At 42.3% G+C, this 19853-nt stretch overlaps 1 protein-coding gene across 18 annotated transcripts in view; it reads left to right on the top strand.

Annotated features, from left to right (window-relative positions):
• Positions 1–19853, top strand: part of svila (supervillin a) — a 246635-nt gene that overhangs the window by 52997 nt on the left and 173785 nt on the right. For 16 of the 18 annotated variants that reach the window (XM_039753872.1, XM_039753868.1, XM_039753864.1 and 13 more), the window contains exon 7: positions 16918–17001. The exons of the other annotated variants lie outside the window; for them this stretch is intronic. In XM_039753872.1, coding sequence (XP_039609806.1) covers positions 16918–17001 — 84 coding nt within the window. The remainder of the gene's footprint in view (positions 1–16917; positions 17002–19853) is intronic. 18 annotated transcript variants of the gene reach the window in all.

The raw sequence follows: 19853 nt of genomic DNA, 5'->3' as shown, positions 1-19853 counted from the left end.
TTAAAGTGGACAATTCGTGATTAAAGCCGAAATTTCCACTTTAATCACAAAATACACGTTTTCACCGTGTCCTTTTATTTTTTTCTCAGTGGTTCAAATATAACGCTATACATTATGTTGCTGTTGTTAAGTTGCAAAAATAAAAAAAATTAAAAAAGACGACACAAAAGATGGTATGTGAGACTTTTAAAATGTATCGTGTCATTACATTCGGGAACTATCTACATGTGACAGAAAGCCTCTATGCCGATCCTACGGGATGGATGCTTCGATGTGGTGAAGCAAAATGCCGACATACAAATGCATTCGTGGTGCTTTTATATTCAAGCGTCGCATATTTCCGATCGTAATGACACGATACATTTTAAAAGTCTCAGTGCCGTCTTTTTGCAACTTCACATCGGCAACATAATGTATAGCGCTGTATTTGAGCCACTGAGAAAAAAATAAGACGCGGTGAAAACGTGTATTTTGTGATTTAAAGTGGAAATTTCCATGATGCGGACGCGTACGCGTTCTGAGCGTGAAGTATAAATGAGCCCTAACACGCATTTAATGCTCCTAGAGCCCCACCCCGACTCCTCCCCAAATTTCACCTATTTGAATATGCAAATCAATGTAAATAACCTCTTCCGTTCAGTGTTTTGTTAAGACAGTGGCAGAAGCAGAAAGAAAAGAATTTTAGCAAATGCGAAATGGTGGGCCTGTTCAGTGAAGCGGAGGCATGCAAAAACATACTATTTGGTGGCTTAAGCAGTGGTATAAGCAGCAAAAGGAAACTGATGGAGTGGTACAGCGTGGCAGAGGCACTCAAAAGTTCAGGTTCAGAAAATCGCACAGTGATTGAAATAAAAAAAAAAAATGGTGGTAGTCCGATATCAAAGTCGACGTGAAGAGGTGCGTCATTGCCCACCATCAGAGTGTCATAAGGAAGTCTATTAGCGCCACATGGGGAGTAGGGACACAGTAAAGAGGTGAAAAAAGGTCTATGTCGAGATTAAAATCGAAATGTTAACTTTTTAATCTTAAAATTTTCGACTTTAATCTTGTTTGTTTTGTCATTAAAGTAGAACATTCAGGGCTCTAGAGTGCGACCTAATTTGTCAATGGTGCGACAAAAAAAAAAAATCAAAGGTTGCACCGGTGCAACCAGCCGTTCGAGGGGGAAAAAAAACGAAACTCTGTGACTCTTAGTCTCCCTGTTGTTCAACAACACACACACATTAGGCCCATATCGTGGTCTAAACCAATCAGAGATAGTGAAGGGCGGATCCCGCCTCCCAGTCCCCAACCCCCCCAATTGGCCGTGGTCCAGATATTCCTGTACGTGTGTGTACGTTTGAAAATGCATGTGATGCAGTCAGACAGAGAGAGGTAAGTAGCCCATCAGGTAAACAGTGGATGTAGCCGCGGATTATGAGAGAAGATGAAAAGAACGATTGACAGATTTTTCGTTAAGAATGTTAAGTTAGGGCCTGATCTGTCCGAAAATCATAACCAATGCTCTGACATGGAGCCATCAACCTCCGAAGTTATAGCAAGCCCTGGTCCGGAGACGGCATTAGATTATGAGCCACATACGATCGAGTCTGAGCCCACTGAAATTAAAAGGGGTAAAGTGTATATATTTCGAAAAGAGTGGCTTGACCAGTTTCCCTGGCTAAGATACATTAAAGCCGATAATATAATGCACTGTATTTACTGGCCATGGCCGGCAGTAGTGCATTTGTGACTGGTTCGAATACATTTAGAATTGAAACACTGAAAAAGCACAATGCATCTATAAAACACATTACATGCCGCGATAAATGCACTGCTCAAGTGTCCCCTCTCCCCGCTGCCTTTCAGCGGCAGGCAGCAGCAAACAGATCATCAGACGAGGCCGAGATGATAATTAACGTTGCCTTCACTAAATTCAAGTCCGAAATAATTCTTATGAAGAAAAATGGCTTGAACGTAAACCTGACGTACAGCAATGATGTCGCGTGCGCCCAGTTTATAGGAGTCATCGCAGATACATTGGAAAAAAAAGACGTCTGCGCAAATTGCGAACACTGCGTACATGGCATTCCTGATTGATGGAGACACAGATATCACCACAAAGGAATGCGTCATTGTGTACGGTATCTTCTTGGAGAGGAAGACCGTGAATATACTTATTGGACACATTGAGGTCGAGCATGCTCATGCCCAAGTCTGGAAGATTTTGATGCTAGAGAGAGTGTGGCCAGCTGGTTTAGTCAAGGCCAAACTACAGGAGTTGGCCATCCGAGGGACATGTGACTGCAGTGGAGGATAGTCCATAAGACATTGAGCCATGAGATGTTCAGTTTGAAGCCCTTAAAACACTTAATTTAGATTTTCTTTTTAGTTAATTTATCTTGAGATTTTTTAAGTTTAAATTTCAGCTCAGTAAAGCACTTTAAGCACCAACACTTTTTCAGTAAGTTACCTTTCTTGTAGAATTGTGCTTGCCTTCAAATAAAGAACTTTATATTGACCAGATTGTTAGTTAATCATTTATAAGTCAATATTGCCTATATGGACAGCGATTTAAAAAAAATAAAATAAATAAAGTGAACTTGTAAAACTGTGGTGTTAAATGTGATGCGGTTGAAAATTTGGGTGCACCTAACTTTTGTGCTGGTGCACCTAAGAAAAAAAAGTTAGGCGCACCAGTGCAACCAGTGCAAAAAGTTAGTCTAGAGCCCTGACATTGTAAACATCTTAAAATAGTTTCTCAAACATCATCGTAACTAAAGTAGCATGTTAAATGCTTTGTAGTCTGTGTTCCCCGACCCAGTTGTTAATCGCTATGTGCTTCTTAAATGGGCTTCCTGTTACACCGACAGGAGCACATAGGCAGTGTTCGCCACACAATACGTTACACTCATGATATTACAGCTCTCGGAACATTTTGGAGTATTAACATGTATACTTGATATCATTTTCATGATGAAATGCATTAAAGCTTGTATTAAACATGTGGGGTCATGTGGTAGCACTGCTGTTTTGCGTGGGTGTCACATCCCGGGTGTACCCAGCATGGAATTTGTATATATCTTCTATTTTAAGGAACATTGGAAAATCTTCACTATATATGTTTAATTATTCCATTCAGAGTCGCACCCATCCCAGCAAGTATTGTGCATGAGGCAGGATCCCTGGATGCAAGATTCATACATAAAAACACACACACTAGTAGTGTCAATTTGGCATCCTCTAACCCCTAACCTGCATACTTTTGGAAGGAAATCAAAGCACACAGAAGAAACCCACCAGGAAAACCTGCAAACTCCATTATTAATCAAGTGAAAAAATTATCTGTAAAATGTAATATACATACTTTAATGCATTTCATCACGAAAATGATATCATCCTTACATTCTAACAGCACACAACTCGAAGACGATAGATCTTGGAAATCTAAATCAATTTAGAAGTCCATCATCATCATGGGACAGGAACTCAGTATGATCTGTAAATCTGCACTCTCTTCTAATTCTTTGATTTGCGATGTCTTCTAACAACGCTAAAGCAGCCATGGTAGTTGGAATAGTTTGGCCATTCTGTGCCCCATTATATTGTTACAGATTGATTTCAATCAAGTGCCTTAAATTTGTAAATGGTATGCAATTAATTTTGGTGTATTTGATAAAGCCTGCATCATGGATGCGATCTAAAAAGAATAAAAAATCGCACAGAAACCGTGGTATTGCTTTAACACCAGCCACTTGCAAAACTGAGCAGAAACGTGTATACACGTCGTCTGAGGATGCTATGAAAGTGTATGTACAGGGTGAGACAAAGGACGGATGTCTTTGAAATGGCTAGAACTCACCACTAGGTGGAGTGACGGATGTGTGTGGTAGGTGGCGTTGGGTTCGCAAAATCTTAGCATTTTTTTATTTTCTTTTTAGTTGAAGCCATGGAGCCGTGGATGATAGAACACCACGTTTTTGCGTACAACTGTTTTGTCAAGAACAACCAATCTATTACCGCAGTTCAGCGTGAGTTTCATTGCCATTTCAATATCCACAGAAATAAAGCTGTTCCCGCTCGTAACACTATCCTACATTGGGTTAAAGCACTTCGTACACGAAGTACACTAATGAACAAAAGACCGGCGGGTTTACACCAAGTTTAGTTTTTATACATCACAAAGTGAGCGTGAACATGGGCATACACACTATTTTTGTGCATATACACCGTTTTATACTTTAGGACCCAAGTCTTCACCAAGTTCTAAAATTATTTAAATCTAACCTCAGGTGTAAAACAACACCCAGCAGACTCCACCGTGTCATTATTTAACATTAATGATGCCAAGCTGAAGAAGCAACGTGTGAGGGAAAAAGTACACCGCATGATTGAATAGCTTGTTGAACCACCTTTAGCCGAAATAACCTGAAGTAATAGTTTTCCGTCTGACTTTATCAGTCTCTCACTTTGCAGTGGAGGAATTTTGGCCCACTCTTTAGTGTTGCTTGTGTTGTTTGAGGATTCAGGCGTTCGTTTCTGCACAGCTCTCGTAATGTCCTGCCTCAGCATTTTAATTGGGTTGAGTTCTGGACTTTGACTGGGCATTACAACACTTTGATTTTTTTTCGGCCATTCTGTTGTAGATTTGCTGGTGTGCATGGGATCATCATCCTGTTGCATGACCCATTTTTGGTCAAGCATTAGCTGTCGGACAGATGGCCTCGCATTCAGGGCTGTCTTACTGCAAGGGCACGCTGGGTAGTTGCCCGGGGACCCATGTTAATCTATGTATGCTGTGACTTACCTGTGACTGGCCTATAACGCTGTTAAGAAGGCCCTGCTCACATTTGACTCTAGAATACTTGGGTATACAGAGGAGACTGCTAGGTGCCCAGGTCCTGTGACAGCAGATCATCAGCCCTCCACCACAGTGTGGTTTTTGTGCTCATAAGCTGTTTGTTTTTTGCCAAACGTGCCGCTGTGCATCGTGGCCAAACCTCTCCACTTTGGTCTCATCCTTCCAAAGACAATCATCCAGAAATCTTGTGGTTTGTTCAGATACAACTTTGTAAGCCAAAGCCATGCTGTCCTGTTCTTTTTAGAGAGAAGAGGCTTTCTCCGGGCAATCCTTCCAAACAAGCCATACTTGTTCAGTCGTCTTCTAATTGTATTGTCCTAAACTTTAACACTTAATATGCTAACTGAGGCCCGTTGAATCGGATATGTAGCTTTTGGGGTGTTTTAGAATTTCTCTGTGTATTGCACTGCCTAACCTTGGGGTCAGTTTGCTGTGACGTCCATTCCTGGGAAGGTTGGCAAGTGTCTTGAATGTTTTCCACTTGTGAATAGTCTTTCTCACTGTCGAATGATGGACTTAGTGACAGATAGAGGGTGCTATCCCTCACTTGAACCCCTGTCCAAGACTCCAGACACCAAGTAATAGTCCAAAAGTAGACTATATTTATTAACAGTGCACAAAGCACCCTCTCCTCCACAATACTCATTAAACAAATCAATAATCAATTCACCACTTCCAGATGCGTTGCCCTCCTACCACCCAGCTCAGCTTGCCATCTGGGAGCTGCCACAGTCCTTTTATATTCCCTGACCAGGAAGTGTTCCAATCCCCAGTCCATGTGATCTCCTATCACTTCCGGGTCAGATAACAAGTCCCTTTCTTCACCCCGGAAGCACATCATTCCCCTTGTCCATGTGACTCGGACATACTTCCGGGGCGTAAGGTAAATAACCGTCGTTCCTCCCTGCAGCATCTCCTAGTGGCCCCTATGGTATCCAGCAGGGCTGTGTACAAAAACTCCAATGTCCATGATGCCCTGCTGGTCTTTGAGGGACCTCCATACTGCAAGGGAGGGCTCCACCTGGCGGCTTGGGGGTATTGGCCGGGATGAACGGCCGGCCATACACCACAACTTCAAATTGTTTGGAAATGGACGTATGATTACCCTTCTCAAACTGATTGACGGCAACAGTTACTTCTCTGAGATCATCGCTCGTGTTTTTTTTTTTTTCCTCCTTGGCATTGCGTTAACACACACCTGAATGCTCCAGACCAGCAAACTGCCAAAACATCTGCTTTTGAGGTGGTCATGATGAGCAGCACCTGACTGCTACTGTACTTGCACTCCTTACTGCTTTCATAGGAATTAAGTGGGTATCTAGTTTTTCACACACAGCTTCTGCATCTTGGCTTATTTTTTTGTTAAATAAGCAATGACATGGTGTGTGATATGTCGTGCTGTCCTTCATCTGATGTTGCTTTTAATTTAATTTTAGGACCTGTTGAGGACCAGCTGATTTTTTATTTTTTTTTGGTCCTGATACATTAAACCTTAAAATTGAAATAGGGTGCACTTTCTTTTTCACATGACTAGGTTCTCGTTCCCTCCAGCACTGTTATTTCCAGACTTTCCCCACTGGATTTGTCCATTGAATATAAAGAGCAGCAACATGTGCTCAGTCTGCTTATCTGCAGTGGGATAATCGGGGAGTCGGGATGGGTGGAGGGTTTATCTCAAGTTTGCATTCTGGTCGTCTCTATCTTCTACTGCAAGGCGTATTTGCAACTTTTTTTTTGTGTGTGTGTTGTTACTGGCCAATCAGCATCCTATTGTGACAGTTTTTCTTAACTTGTCTTCATAATACTGAGCTAGATTAAAACGGTTTGTCAATCCGTCAATGGTATTTTGTGAGGCCCTGGTTCAATCTATAGCCAGATGAGTGGATTTTTTCTTCAAGGGTAATGTAATTTATTTGAATGTTTCTTTTAATTAAAAAAAAAACAAAAAGTGTGTAGCCATAGTAGGCAGGCCTTATCTTAGAACTAGCAAAGTTTTTTTAGGCTTTTTGAACTTGTAATTTCTGGCTTGCCTCCACCTACACAGTCTCATAATTCAAAGGTAGTTCATCCAGCCTGTTGTTCCCTCAATGTGTTTAATTCAAACTACAAGGTCTTTTGGGCCTGAGCCCATTCCAGCAGCATTACACGTTGAGGGACTGCTCTATTCAAGGGTTCCTGAGAATTGATTCCTGAACGATTGCTAAAAGTAACTTACTCTTCCTGAGCAAATTATTACAAGCACTACAGTATACTAGTACTAGGCTGGGCCTGGATTCCACAAGATGTTCTGGTCCATGGTGATAGGATTGTTTCTGCATGCAGGGAGTCCTCGGGTTACGACGTTTCTAGTTTATAACGCTCGCGCCCATAAAAACTTAAAAAATAAATAAATAAATAAATAAATTGAGACATGAGTGTTTTGGCTTATGCCGTTAGCGTCGTACGTACAGACTACGTGGGCAAACTAGTTTGGTTACGCGCAGTGGAAGAATACGCAGTAACGCAGTGCACGAGTGAGGGAGTTGGCGAACTAGTTTTGTTGCGCGCGGAGGAAATGTTCCGTTTGTGTGGCTTTGTTTGGTGACTCTGTGGCTCTTATGGCTCCTTAACGAAAGTCGGTGTCTTCAGATGGTAGTGCGTCGAAGAAGAGGAAAGCCATCATGATGGAAGTGAAATTAGACATTGTAATGAGAGCAGAAGGAATAAAGGTAAGGAATTTTTTTTTTTACACATTTTTTGTCATTTCTTCTATTACTACAGTACAGTATATTTATGTCCTTTTTCTGTGGCTTGTGTTTTTATGTTCTAGATTATGATTTTGCAAATGTGTTAGGATAGGTAAGTGGCTTAGGCTAGGGTTACATCGCTGTTGTTGGAATGAACTGTGTCGTAACCCGAGGACACCCTGTATTTGTCAGTCACACATTCATGCTGCAAAACGTCCAGGTTTACCACATCCCAAGGGTGTTCGGTTGGATTCAGATCAGGTGATTGTGAAGGCCACCAAAGAACAATGAGCAAGGGGAACAATTAACCCCTCCTTTTTTTTTTTTTTTTTATGCACACCCAACCTTGTTTTCTTAGAGTCATGGCAGGGACTGTTAAAGCCCATTGTGGCGCTCTTTGTGTGACTTTGGGCTGTACAAAAATAAATTGCATTGTATTGAACTCTTTGTCACGCTCATGAGATCAGTTTGAGATGACTTCTTTGTGACATGGTGCATTACCATGCTGGAAATACCAGCGGCCATACCACCTGAAGCCAAGTGTGTTCAGGCCTGGCCAGTACTTGGATGGGAGACCATCTAGGAAAAAGCTTGGGCTGCTACTGGAAGAGGTGTTGGTGAGACCAGCAGGAGGCGCTTAACCTGTGGTCTGTGTGAGGATCCCAATGCCCCCAGTGCTGTGACAGGGACAGCGTGCTGTAAAAATGGTGCTGTCCTTTTAGATGAGGCATAAAACTGAGGTTCTGACCATCTGTGGTCATAAAAGATCCCTGGGAATCCTTTGTAAAGAGTAAGGTGTACTCTAATGTCCGGGCTAAACTGCCCACCACAGCCCAGTCATTCTGGCCCCCTAATCATCCCATGTCTCTAATTGGCTATCACTCTCACCACTTCAGCACCTAACCACATACTGGCGTGGAAATGGCTGCCATCCCATCATCCAGGTGGAATTTGCACATTAGTGGTGGTTGAAATGCTCCCAACTCGCTATGTGTAATTATTATTATTTATTATAATTATTAATTAAATTATTATTTATTATAATAATAAAAGACGGCTGTGGCCACAAAGAGATGTACGTGGTTAGAAGCAATGCCCATGCAGGCCGTGGCATTTAAGTGATGATTGTAATTAAAGGGGCCTAATTTATGTCAAGCAAATCTTCCCTGTGCCATTACACCACCATCACCAGCCTGGACTTGATGGCACAAGGCAAGTGGGTTGCATGGATTTATGCTTTTGGTGCCAAATTCTCACATTACCATCTCTGTACCGAGATTGAGAAGAAATTGAGAGGGCGGCACGGTGGCGCAGTGGTAGCGCTGCTGCCTCGCAGTTAGGAGACCCGGGTTCGCTTCCCGTGTCCTCCCTGCGTGGAGTTTGCATGTTCTCCCCGTGTCTGCGTGGGTTTCCTCCCACAATCCAAAGACATGCAGGTTAGGTGGATTGGCGATTCTAAATTGGCTCTAGTGTGGTTGGCACCCTGCCCAGGATTGGTTCCTGCCTTGTGCCCTGTGTTGGCTGGGATTGGCTCCGGCAGACCCCCGTGGCCCTGTATTCGGATTTAGCGGGTTAGGAAATGGATGGATGGAAGAAATTGAGACTTCAGCAGACCAGGCTGTGGTTTTTTTTCCCCCCAAACCCCCCGTAGTCTTCCACTGTCCAGTTTCGTCGAGTGCTGCCCCCGCTTTCTGTTCTTGGCTGACAGGAGTGGATCCCGACGTGGTCTTCTGCTGCTTTCTATCCTTGAGGTGGTTGGAGCTGCATGTTGTGTATTCTGAGATGCTTTTCTGCCCACCGCGATTGTACAGAGTGGTTAGTCTGGGACACCGTAGTGTTACTGTTAGCTCGAACCAGTCTGGCCATTCTCCTCTGACCTCGCTCATCAAATTAGGGCTTTCTCCATCTGAAGAGCTGCTTCTCATTGGAGGTTTTGAGTAAAATCAGGAGGCTGTTGTGCGTGAAAATCTCAGGGGATGAGCAGTTGTAGAAATACTCAAACCAGTCTATCTGACACCAGCAATCGGGCCACGGTCGAAATCACAGAGATCACATTTTTATCTCCTGCAAGTGTTTGATTTTGAGCATCAACTAAAGCGCCTAACCAGTATCTGCAGGTTTTTTGTTTTTTTTTTGCATTGTGCTGCTGCCACGTGATTGGCTGGGTAGGTTATTGTACGGATAAGCAGCTGTTCAGGTGGTGCCTAATATGGCCAGCAGAGGGCACACCAGCTGCCCAACCCCGACACAGACACAGCACACCTTTTATTATAGTGGGGAAGAGCAGGAGCAGAGTCCCCAAACACCAAAGCACAATGCAATACAGTCCTTTCTTTTGTTCCTTGTTTCTTCCTCATTTTGCCCCAGCCCCTCCTCTGGCAAGTGGCGTCCTCATCCTCCTGCCTCCACGAGTGAAATGAGGTGACTCCTTTGATGCTAGGAGTGCTTCAGATGGGTCATTAGCAAGAACTGGGGTCATTCCCAGGTGTGTGGTGAAAGCCCAGAGTAGCAGGACTCTGCCACTCCACAGCTCCCCCTGGTGGCATCCACGGAACTGAACAGGGTTGCAGCAAACTCCCATGAAGCCATGCAGAAATCTGAGGTGCCATTGTAACCCATTGGGGCTGGCATTTAGTGCTCCCGGGAAGGCGCTGTCCCATGCACGACTGTTCCCCTGGTTCCTTCCAAAATATTGGCCTCCCAGCCGGGAAAGTGCCACAGCCTACTGTCGCTCTTCTAATTTTCTCAGTGACGGTAACATTCAGAAACATACTTATTGTCTTGACATGTTTAAGTTTTAGGGCAAAATTCTACAAGTTATGCTTTGTTAGTTCATCCTCTCAAGATTCTGAGTTAATCGCCTAAAAAGGAATTTCATATTTAATATATGAGCTCATTAGAACGCTTAGCAGGGCTTACGTCAATACCTCATTCTATTTTCCTATCTGTTGTACGTACTTAACCTGAAGCTAAAACTGCACCTCATTTAAACACCTCAATCCCCAAATCCATCTTGTATAGCTTGCAAGTGCAAGGTGGTCTTTCTGTGTTCAAAGCAGCTTTTGTTAATCAAGTGCTGGCATGATTTCACCCATCGTTTTCCTAGTTCAATTTCAAGTCATTTTTTTTATTTGACGGAGCTGGAGGTGGCAGAGTTAAAGATGCTAAGATTTGCATTGGGTGTGACGAGGATGGGCAGGATTAGAAATGAGGACATTAGAGGGTCAGCTCAGGTGGGACGGTAGGGAGACAGAGAGGTGAAATTGTGTTGGTTTGGACATGTACAGAGGAGAGATGAGGGGTATATTGGGAGTGGGGTACTAAGGATAGAGCTGCCAGGGAAGAGGAAAAGAAGAAGGCCTAAGAGAAGGTTTATGGATGTGGTGAGAGAAGACATGCAGGTGAGGAGTGTGACAGAACAAGATGACGAGGACAGGAGGATATGAAACAAGATGATCTGCTATGTCAACCCCTAATGGGAGCAGCAGAATGAAGAAGATATTTTAAAATGCAGGAATTAATTAAATATCAGAGGGCAGTTTCCATTGACAGTGTGTCACCCCGAGGGAAGGTAAGCCTGTCAGATTGTGCTCGGACAATACAAAGTGAGTCAAAATTATGTTAACACTAATGGCACTACTATGTATACAATTTTTGTGCCACGTATGGTACAAGTGTTGAACGTGATTGGAAACAGGTTGAGGCATTCCTGTAAACCATCATGCACATATGAAGTATGTTTTGTGAATAAATTGTTTCTGCCATTCAAATATTAACATTATTTTGACTCCACGTATGCTGCTTTTGTTTTATGCCGGTCATTGTAAAAAGGCTTCATCCTTCCTCTTTTAAGGTCAAACGATACCAATCTCTTCATAGTATGTCTGTATCTATAAGCTTCCGCAAAATTTTATGTTGACCATCATTGTGATGGGGCAGGTGCTGCCCGCTCCCAAAAGAGAAAAGAGCCTCTGGAACCCAACACCATCAGTAATGTAACCGAATGAGCTGGCAGATTAGGACAAATCACACATGGAACAAGGGGAATAATGGTGTAAAGTGTGCAAGTGCTTTTATTAGGGAGAAAAAAAAAAAAAAAGTCAAAACTGAAGTGTCCAAAGTGCAGTGCTTCAAAGTTAAGTAAATACATAATCCATAAATCATATGAAAACCAGGCTAAAACCTAGAATAAAAACCAGCAGCAACAGACATTGCGACAGATGAGTCGAGCACAACTCTTTCCATGTTTCCCCAGCTCACCCAAGGCTCGCTCAACTGGCAGACACTTCAGCAGCTGCGGTCCTCTCACTCCCGACCCCCGTCTTGGCTTCCTCCGTTGGCGTCTGCCAGAACGCTCGGGGTCAGTTGTCCCCTCGTTATCCTTCATGCCCTCAAAGTTGTCTTTCGGATCCCTGGAGAGGATGCCACACATTCAGTGGGTACGATTCCTCGCTCCGACACAGGACCCCTGACACTGCTGTCTCTCTCTCTCTCTCTCTCTCTCATACCCCAATGCCGCACTCTCATTCTGCAAGCCCCCTCTTTCGCTCCTGTTCCATTTCTTTGTTCTCCTTTTTCCTGTGCTGGCCTGTACAGTGGAGCCTCAGGTCACGACCGTAATTTTCCCCCATTGAATGGTATGTAAATACAGTTCGTACAGTCTGGAACGGATTAATTATATGTAAATATATTTTCTTTAAAGATTTTTAAGCACAAAAAAAGTTAATTATACCATAGAATGCACAGCGTAATGGCAAACTAAATGTAAAAACATTGAATAACACTGAGACAAACACCCTGCCTCCCGTTCTTTCCTGTTCTCTTCTTTTTCCCTTTAGCCGACTCGCGCTTCTATATATGAAGAGGACGTGGTAGTCGTGGCAATTTCGGATGCGGGCCGCTTCTCACCTGTGCACTTAGGTAAGAAACGCCCACCTCCCAAACTCCTCAGAAACCACTTCGGGCTGCACACCACCACGGCCCCTCGCTAAGCCATGAGTGCGGTGACTATTTTATTAAAACTGGCCTTTTTTTGACGGGAGCTGTGGACCGGCTATACCACAAGAGGAAGCTGGGTCGAGAGGAGGTTACAGTTTTGAGGGAAAGTCCCTCTGCGTGATGCACTGAGAACAGTGTACAGTACAGGGAGAGACTGAACACGTGCAGAAATCATCGGCGCGTACGAACTGGAAGGGAAACTGGCTTGTTCGTATACAGAGTGTGTGGTCGTGAACAGATGCAAAAATTTGGCAAACTTTTTGGTCGTAACCCGATTTGTATGTGGTCCGCGACATTCGTGACCCGAGTTTCCACTGTACTTATACGGCTCCGTGGGTACAGCGTCTCAATCCCGCACTCCAGGAAGCCGATGAAGCAATTCAGAATGATCGCGCCCCCCTCACGTGCAGGTGTGACTCGCCCCAGTTACCTCATCAACTCCCCACAGCTGTGCGAGCATGCCCATGGACACTGACACGGCCAAACGGATTGAATATTAAAACTGGGCATTCGTTTGAAGCCGTGACCCGCTATATCACAATCACCCCATCCATTTTTAAGCCAATTCCAAGTCACTTGCCTTATGACCACCTTTGGTCTTTCATGGTATCGCCTGTGAAAAAATCTCTCGGGACCCCACACCTCCATCACCCCTCCTTGCCCAGAGAGGCAAGCCGTGAACTTGGCACCGCATGATCAGTAAGCAAAAGAACTGAGCAGGTTTGACCTTCACTTGAGAGTTGTCGCCTGGTACACAGGCGCTCTCATTTTAAAGTTGCCTAATGTGTGCCTTTTAAATACAGGGCCCTCCGTAATGTTTAGGACAAAGACCCATTTTTTTCTTTTGATTTCCCTCTCTGCACCACAGTTTAAAATTACTGATCAAACAATTCAGACATTGTGATTAAAGTGCAGGGTGCAGACTTTCATTTAAGGGGATTTGCATTCATTTTGGTCACAGCATGTAGAAATGACAGCAAAATGTTATTGCACCTGTGAAGGACAAAAACGTAGATTGTGCATACCCTGACCTGATACTGTGAAAATCCCAGTATTCTGGGATACACTGGTGCCAACTGTCCTTTTTTTTTTTTTTTCCAGAATAGCATGACCTATGATCAGTAGTACCCTGTGCTGCCCACTGGACACCTCCAAAAAAACAAGTCCTACTTTCTGCCTTCCGTCCTCTTGCCCGCTCTTCTACTTGGCTTGCTTTTCTCACAATGCCCTGGTCTTACTAACTGACCCGTATTCCTTATCCGGACAGCAAACCATAAAAGAAGCCCCGGAAAGGAGCTGAAGTCTTCCTGGCGGTGTTTCAGAACTACAGTGCCTGTCCTGTTAAGGTTGCATGTTCACAGTTTACTTCATAGCTCCGACTTTATCTTTTAGTACCCTTCTCAAATTTTATAACTTGGCAGTAAACCTGTATTTTTTTTTTTAATTAATGGTCAGGTTTCACTTCAGACATTTCACTCGGGTTGATTTGGGGTTACTTGAGTGATATTTTTAAAGATCACCATGGGACTGTCCTTTCCATGATTAGGCTTCCTTGTGTTTGACTTTCATTTTGGTGGCATAATGTTAATGTTGGGTCAAATCTCCCAGTTCCTTTGTACTAACTGCTTATTCCATAAAAAGGCAGCCTCTCCGGCTTATTTTGTTTCTAAAAACAAGCAAATAGATACTTTATTAATCCCCAAGGTGAAATTCACAGTTGATCAGTTCTAAAAGATTTCTTACTAATATAACTAGGATGTGAAGACGTTATCTGTCAGAAGATAACACAGGCATAAAAATAGTCACTATCTACCCCTTACACTTATTGGATTGGTCTACTCCTGCACCCTAAGAATAACACACACACACACACGTGTGTGTATATATATATGTGTGTGTGTGTGTGTGTATAAAATGCACACGCACAGACTCTAACCACAATAGTGCCCTATGGATGACACACACACAGGTGGTTAACTTCTAGCACTTTAAACCACACAACTGCTATAAGAATAACACAACTTTTCACTCTCCTAGCACTTCAAGAGACTTATTAGCATGAACAACATACAATAAATCTATCTATCTGACTCTATATAATATATAAATATTGAGAAAGATCTATCTTTTAAATGCTAGGAATATATTTAAACCTACAAAGGCTCAACATCTTTGCTTATACACCATTTATCAGCCAAAGATGTCTGTCTTTGCGTACTGTTCCCTACTATCCGGGAGAGCTCTGACCCTCCGCCTTAATACACCTCACAGCACAGAGAGTATGGCAAACCTCTGGCTGCTCCAGGTGCTCAAAAACCTGCTTTATTACTTCAATCATTCTGCATAGAAAGACAAAGTATAGAAAGATGAAAACAAGCTAATATTTATTAAAGAACAATAATAAGAAATAGAAAATAAGATTGATAGTAAAGTCTGAATAAATAGTCTTAAAAAACCTTACTGAAAGGAATTAGTGATGTCAAGGATGAATGTCGCAGGGCGGTGTTGATTTAACGATTGATGTTCATGAAAATGTTGTTAACTGACAATCGGATGAAAACTGGTCACATGCGTCTTTCTTTCTCTTCCATCGTCGCAGTTTCTCTTCTGATGTTGCTTTCAGATGAGGCACATTTATTATAAAATTTTCATGCTGGTGGTTTCACAACACATGATTGTTGCATGCACTTGATTGGCTGGCTGTCAATGTAATGGATGGATTTTGCTCAAACTCTTTAATCTATCTTTTCCCAAATAGTTTTTTTGATGTTGCCTGAGGTATCGGCATGTCTTCGTTTCCCAGGCTGTAAATTTAGTAATATGTTGTGAACAACATGAGGTGATAAGGGAAGAGGATATGCTTTTGATGTTATAATGCCTATACAAGTGTCCTGCATCTGAATTCATCTTGTTGGGATTGAGCAATGCTCTCATTTCATTTGTCAATTGCTGCTTTCTTGCCACTATCACTGGACTATTGTCCAAATAGTACTTCAGAGGGTGTAGAAACAAAGTCTGCTTTAAGACAAGTAATCAACACAAGTTGGCTTTATTTACTTAAATTTTCGCAGAACATCTTTTTTTTCTTTTTTTTTTTGTTAACCTCAAACTTCTGTTTAAACCTCTGGCAAATCACTGCTTACCTTTTCACCATTTTAGGTCATTCATTGCATTTCGACTGATTACATTTGTAGAGAAACTGGAAAAACTAAGGTGTTCTAAAAACATGTGGTCGTGTATAAGCATGAGATGAGCTGTGTCTTCATCAGCCAACATTGGCACCACAGCAAAACAACAATGGAGGGAGGCGAGCTGCTGCTGTGACAACAGTTACGGTCCTACCATTGCTGGCTCATCTCTTGTACTCGCTCATCTCTTGGTGCAGCAGTAGCTGTGATAACAGCAAAAGCAATCCGTCTGTCTTTTTATCGTCTTCTCAATCTAATCACATACATTTGACTGTTTGCTGTCCTCCAGAGGAATTTGCGATACAGGCACTAGTTGCTAGCATGTCCATTTTGTCAGCTTTTACTATCACAAATTGCCTTGCAAATATTTGCTGTTGGTGGTGAAACAGGTAACTCGTGCACAAACATATCAATGTGCACAATGTGCTGTTTTGGAGGACCCTTGGCGCTAATGTTACATTTAGATCCACGTCACTTGTACTTATGAATGTGAACAGTCAAAATAGGCAAATCCCATTTGAGCAGAACATCGGAATTGAGCAGTGAGGCTTGTAATGTGAATGTAGCCGAAGTGACAGGGAGAGAAATCTGGAGAATACAGAGGGTGTGAAGCAACAATCAAATTGTTTTTGGTCAAAATCTCCTCGACTGACAATGTGGTGCATGGAGACGTTTACCGTCATGGTGCAAAGTGCAATGCATCACTGCTCCAGACTTTTCTCCCCGATGCTTTCTCATAGATGGCTCAGCAGATCCATGCAATGTCACTGATTAATGTTATTGAGCAAGTCTATCAATGTCAAAAAACACAATTAGCATTGTTTCTTGAAAATCTACAATGGTGACTTTGGGTGAAAATTGGCGAAGATACGTGAACGATTAAGTAAGCTCTGGAAATAAGCAGCCTATCAGGTCTGCACTATGCCACTCTGCGGACTGATTAACCAGACTTGTGGACACTTGATACCTAGCGGCATTTTTGATGATTACCCTCTACTATTGTGTAGGGAACAAGTTCTGGGAGCTTTTGGGTCCTGTAGCTGGACACAGGTAAGGATACCTTGGAGATCATTAAGCGGTTTACCCTTGTCAGCATGTGTCCTTCCTGAATTTGCCATCTTTGTTCTTGATTCACAATGATTGTGTTTTGCCACCTTTTGTGTAGCCTCGTGGTAAAACCAAAGAGCGACTGGTGTCTCCAGAAAGATTCGGAAGGCGAGACCCCTTCTCTTATCAGCTGGCCCTCCAGGTATTCAGTGGTGTTAATGTGTCTTAATACTTGGACCATTCCTAACAATACTGATGCTAACTCATTTCACTGTGTTCACCACAGAATTTGACGTTTGTAGTTTTGCATTTTTAATACTACAAACTAATTTAGGAAAAAAATACCTAGTTGGTGTTCAACTTTAATTACATTAAATCGACCCATTTAACAAATATTCACTTTTTTGCCCTAATGTTACTAATGTAGCAGTCTACCAACATTCTGTAAATCTGCTCTCTACCATATTGCACTTCTTCCACAGTAGTGTATTACTCTAACACAATTTATTAATAGGAGATACAACTAGAGGTGGAACTTATTTATTTTACTATATAATTTTGCTTGTTTTTTCCTCAGGTGGTACCTTTGTGGTAGGACAAGTCATCAGAAATAATGCATTTACGATCATACAGCAGCAGCACTGTACTATGGAAAATCGAAGCATTCTGTTGGGGTTTTGGTTTTTTTTTTTTGTGTGATGGCATTTTGTTCAGAAGAATTGCAGCTATGAACTCTGGCATACATCACACCATTTTCAGATCAGTTATTTAGTTGTACTTGTTCATTTGCATTCAAAAATTACCATTTACATTCCATATTTATTTGGCATTGAACTCGGCCTATCATCATGGAAAAACCCGTGAAGCTCTCATCACTCGGACTTTCCACGTATCCCCGTGTTTTTATATTGGTATCTGTGGAGCAGCAGCACATATGATGGATTAGCCTGCGGAAGGCCGAAATATGTCTGTTACTATTTATTTCATCATAGGTTTTCACAGAGAGGATCTTTTCTTGCATATGTAGAGAATATGCAACACAACACCTCCGACACTCTGACACCATCGTGAGGAGACATTGCTACCTTATCTCAAAACTTGTTCCTTATTTTTGACAATACACATAAAAATACTTCCGTTTTCAACCTTTTATTATTTAACTAGGGGGTGTCCCGCTACTCGCATCGCTTGCCAACCCTCGCGGCCTGCACTATGTGCCAGCCACTTCGTGTCTCTGCCACTCGTGTTGTGAAGAGGGGGCTGAACGCACCCCAAGGAGACGGGGTTGCTCCTCCGAAACCCCATCTTAAACGGTGATACAATGGGAAACAGTGTGTTTTTTTTTTTTTAAACTCCTCTTTGCTTGATCAGCTACTGGCTTGTTGCTGCTGCTGTGCTGCGTGATCTGCATTTTGCACGGCGCTTCAAACATTTAAAAGCCTGTACTGTAGCTGTCCTACTCTGTGTTTTATTTCCGGCCCCGGGCGTGATTTAAATCTTTTGGCACAGTCTTGTTCTTTTGGGATGTGAGTTCTTGATATTTTTTAGTGTATGATTTAAAAACTGAATAAGAATCTGAAAATCTAACAACATCACAAGTTCAATGAATTCTGAAAAGAATGATACCAAACATATATATGTAGGTTTTAAAATAAGCCCGATTTAAAGCATTACAAAAAAGTCACATAAAATCGTTGCACTTTTAGGCTTAGGGTATTATTTATATGAGATTAAAGGCACTATATGACATATAGATAGATAGAAAAGACACTTTATACTAGATAGTTGTATAGCTAGAGAGAGAGATAAATATATCTATATAGTGTGACAGTTTAAGGTTTCCTCGCACTCCTGTACCCTCAGACCACACGTCAGACACCAGATGAAAGTCCAATAATAGGATTTATTATAATAATAAATAATAAAGTGCACAAAACACTCTCCTCTCCACAATACTCAATAAACAAATTACACAATAATCAATAAACCACTCCCAGACGCTTAGCCACCCTGCCTCCCAACTCCCAAGCTCGTCCATCTGGGATTTCCCACAGTCCTTTATACTCCTTGACCCGGAAGCGTTTCACCCTCTCTGTCCATGTGACCTGGAACACTTCCGGGTCAGATAAAAATCCTTTTCTTCACCCAGGAAGCACATCGTTCCCTTTGTCCACGTGACTGACATACTTCCTGGGCGTAAGGCAAATAGTCTCTGGGCCTCCCTGCAGCGACTCCTGTCGGCCCCCATGGTATCCAGCAGGGCTGTGCATTACAAGTCCATTGTCCATAATTCCCTGCTGGCATTCGGGGCACCTCTATGCTGCAAGGAGGGCTCCATCTGGCGGCCTGGGAGTATTGGCTGGGATGAACGGCCGGCCATGTACCACAATAGATATATCTCGATAGATGGAAATATATATATATATATATATATATATATATATATATATATATATATATATATATATATATATATATATATATATATATATATATATATATATATATATATATATATATATATATATATATATATATATATATATATATATATATATATAGATGGAGATGGATATAGAGATATAGATAGATAGAGATACAGATATATCTATATATGTCTATCTAGATCAATCGATCTCCCTTAAATACAAGGAATATATTTAAACATTCAAAGGCTCAACATCTTTGCTTATTCACCATTTATCAGCCAGACTTCCCACTGCTGTACTGATGCTGATGTAGTACCCGTCCATAGTGTCCCGTGTTTTGTAACAGTCCCCCGACAAGGCCCCAATCTGGACGGTAGAAGCGTTTTCCTTTGCACACTTTTATTTTTTTTATGTTGTCCGAGTATGAGATGGTAGAATGCCATTGCCTGATCTGCGCGATCGACGTGCCCCTTGTGGTGGTGTTGGCTACCACAGCACAATGCTTAGTAACTTCACCATTTCTGCTGACTCGAATGTTGACAGTTGTCACCTAGTGAACAGTGCTTAGGAGGCTGATGTCTTTTGTTGTTTGTTCAGCTTGATCACAATCATTTTACCATGAACG

The sequence above is a fragment of the Polypterus senegalus genome, chromosome 5 (assembly GCF_016835505.1).
Source record: "Polypterus senegalus isolate Bchr_013 chromosome 5, ASM1683550v1, whole genome shotgun sequence".
Classification (NCBI taxonomy): domain Eukaryota; kingdom Metazoa; phylum Chordata; class Cladistia; order Polypteriformes; family Polypteridae; genus Polypterus; species Polypterus senegalus.
This window is presented reverse-complemented; position numbering and strand designations above follow the sequence as displayed.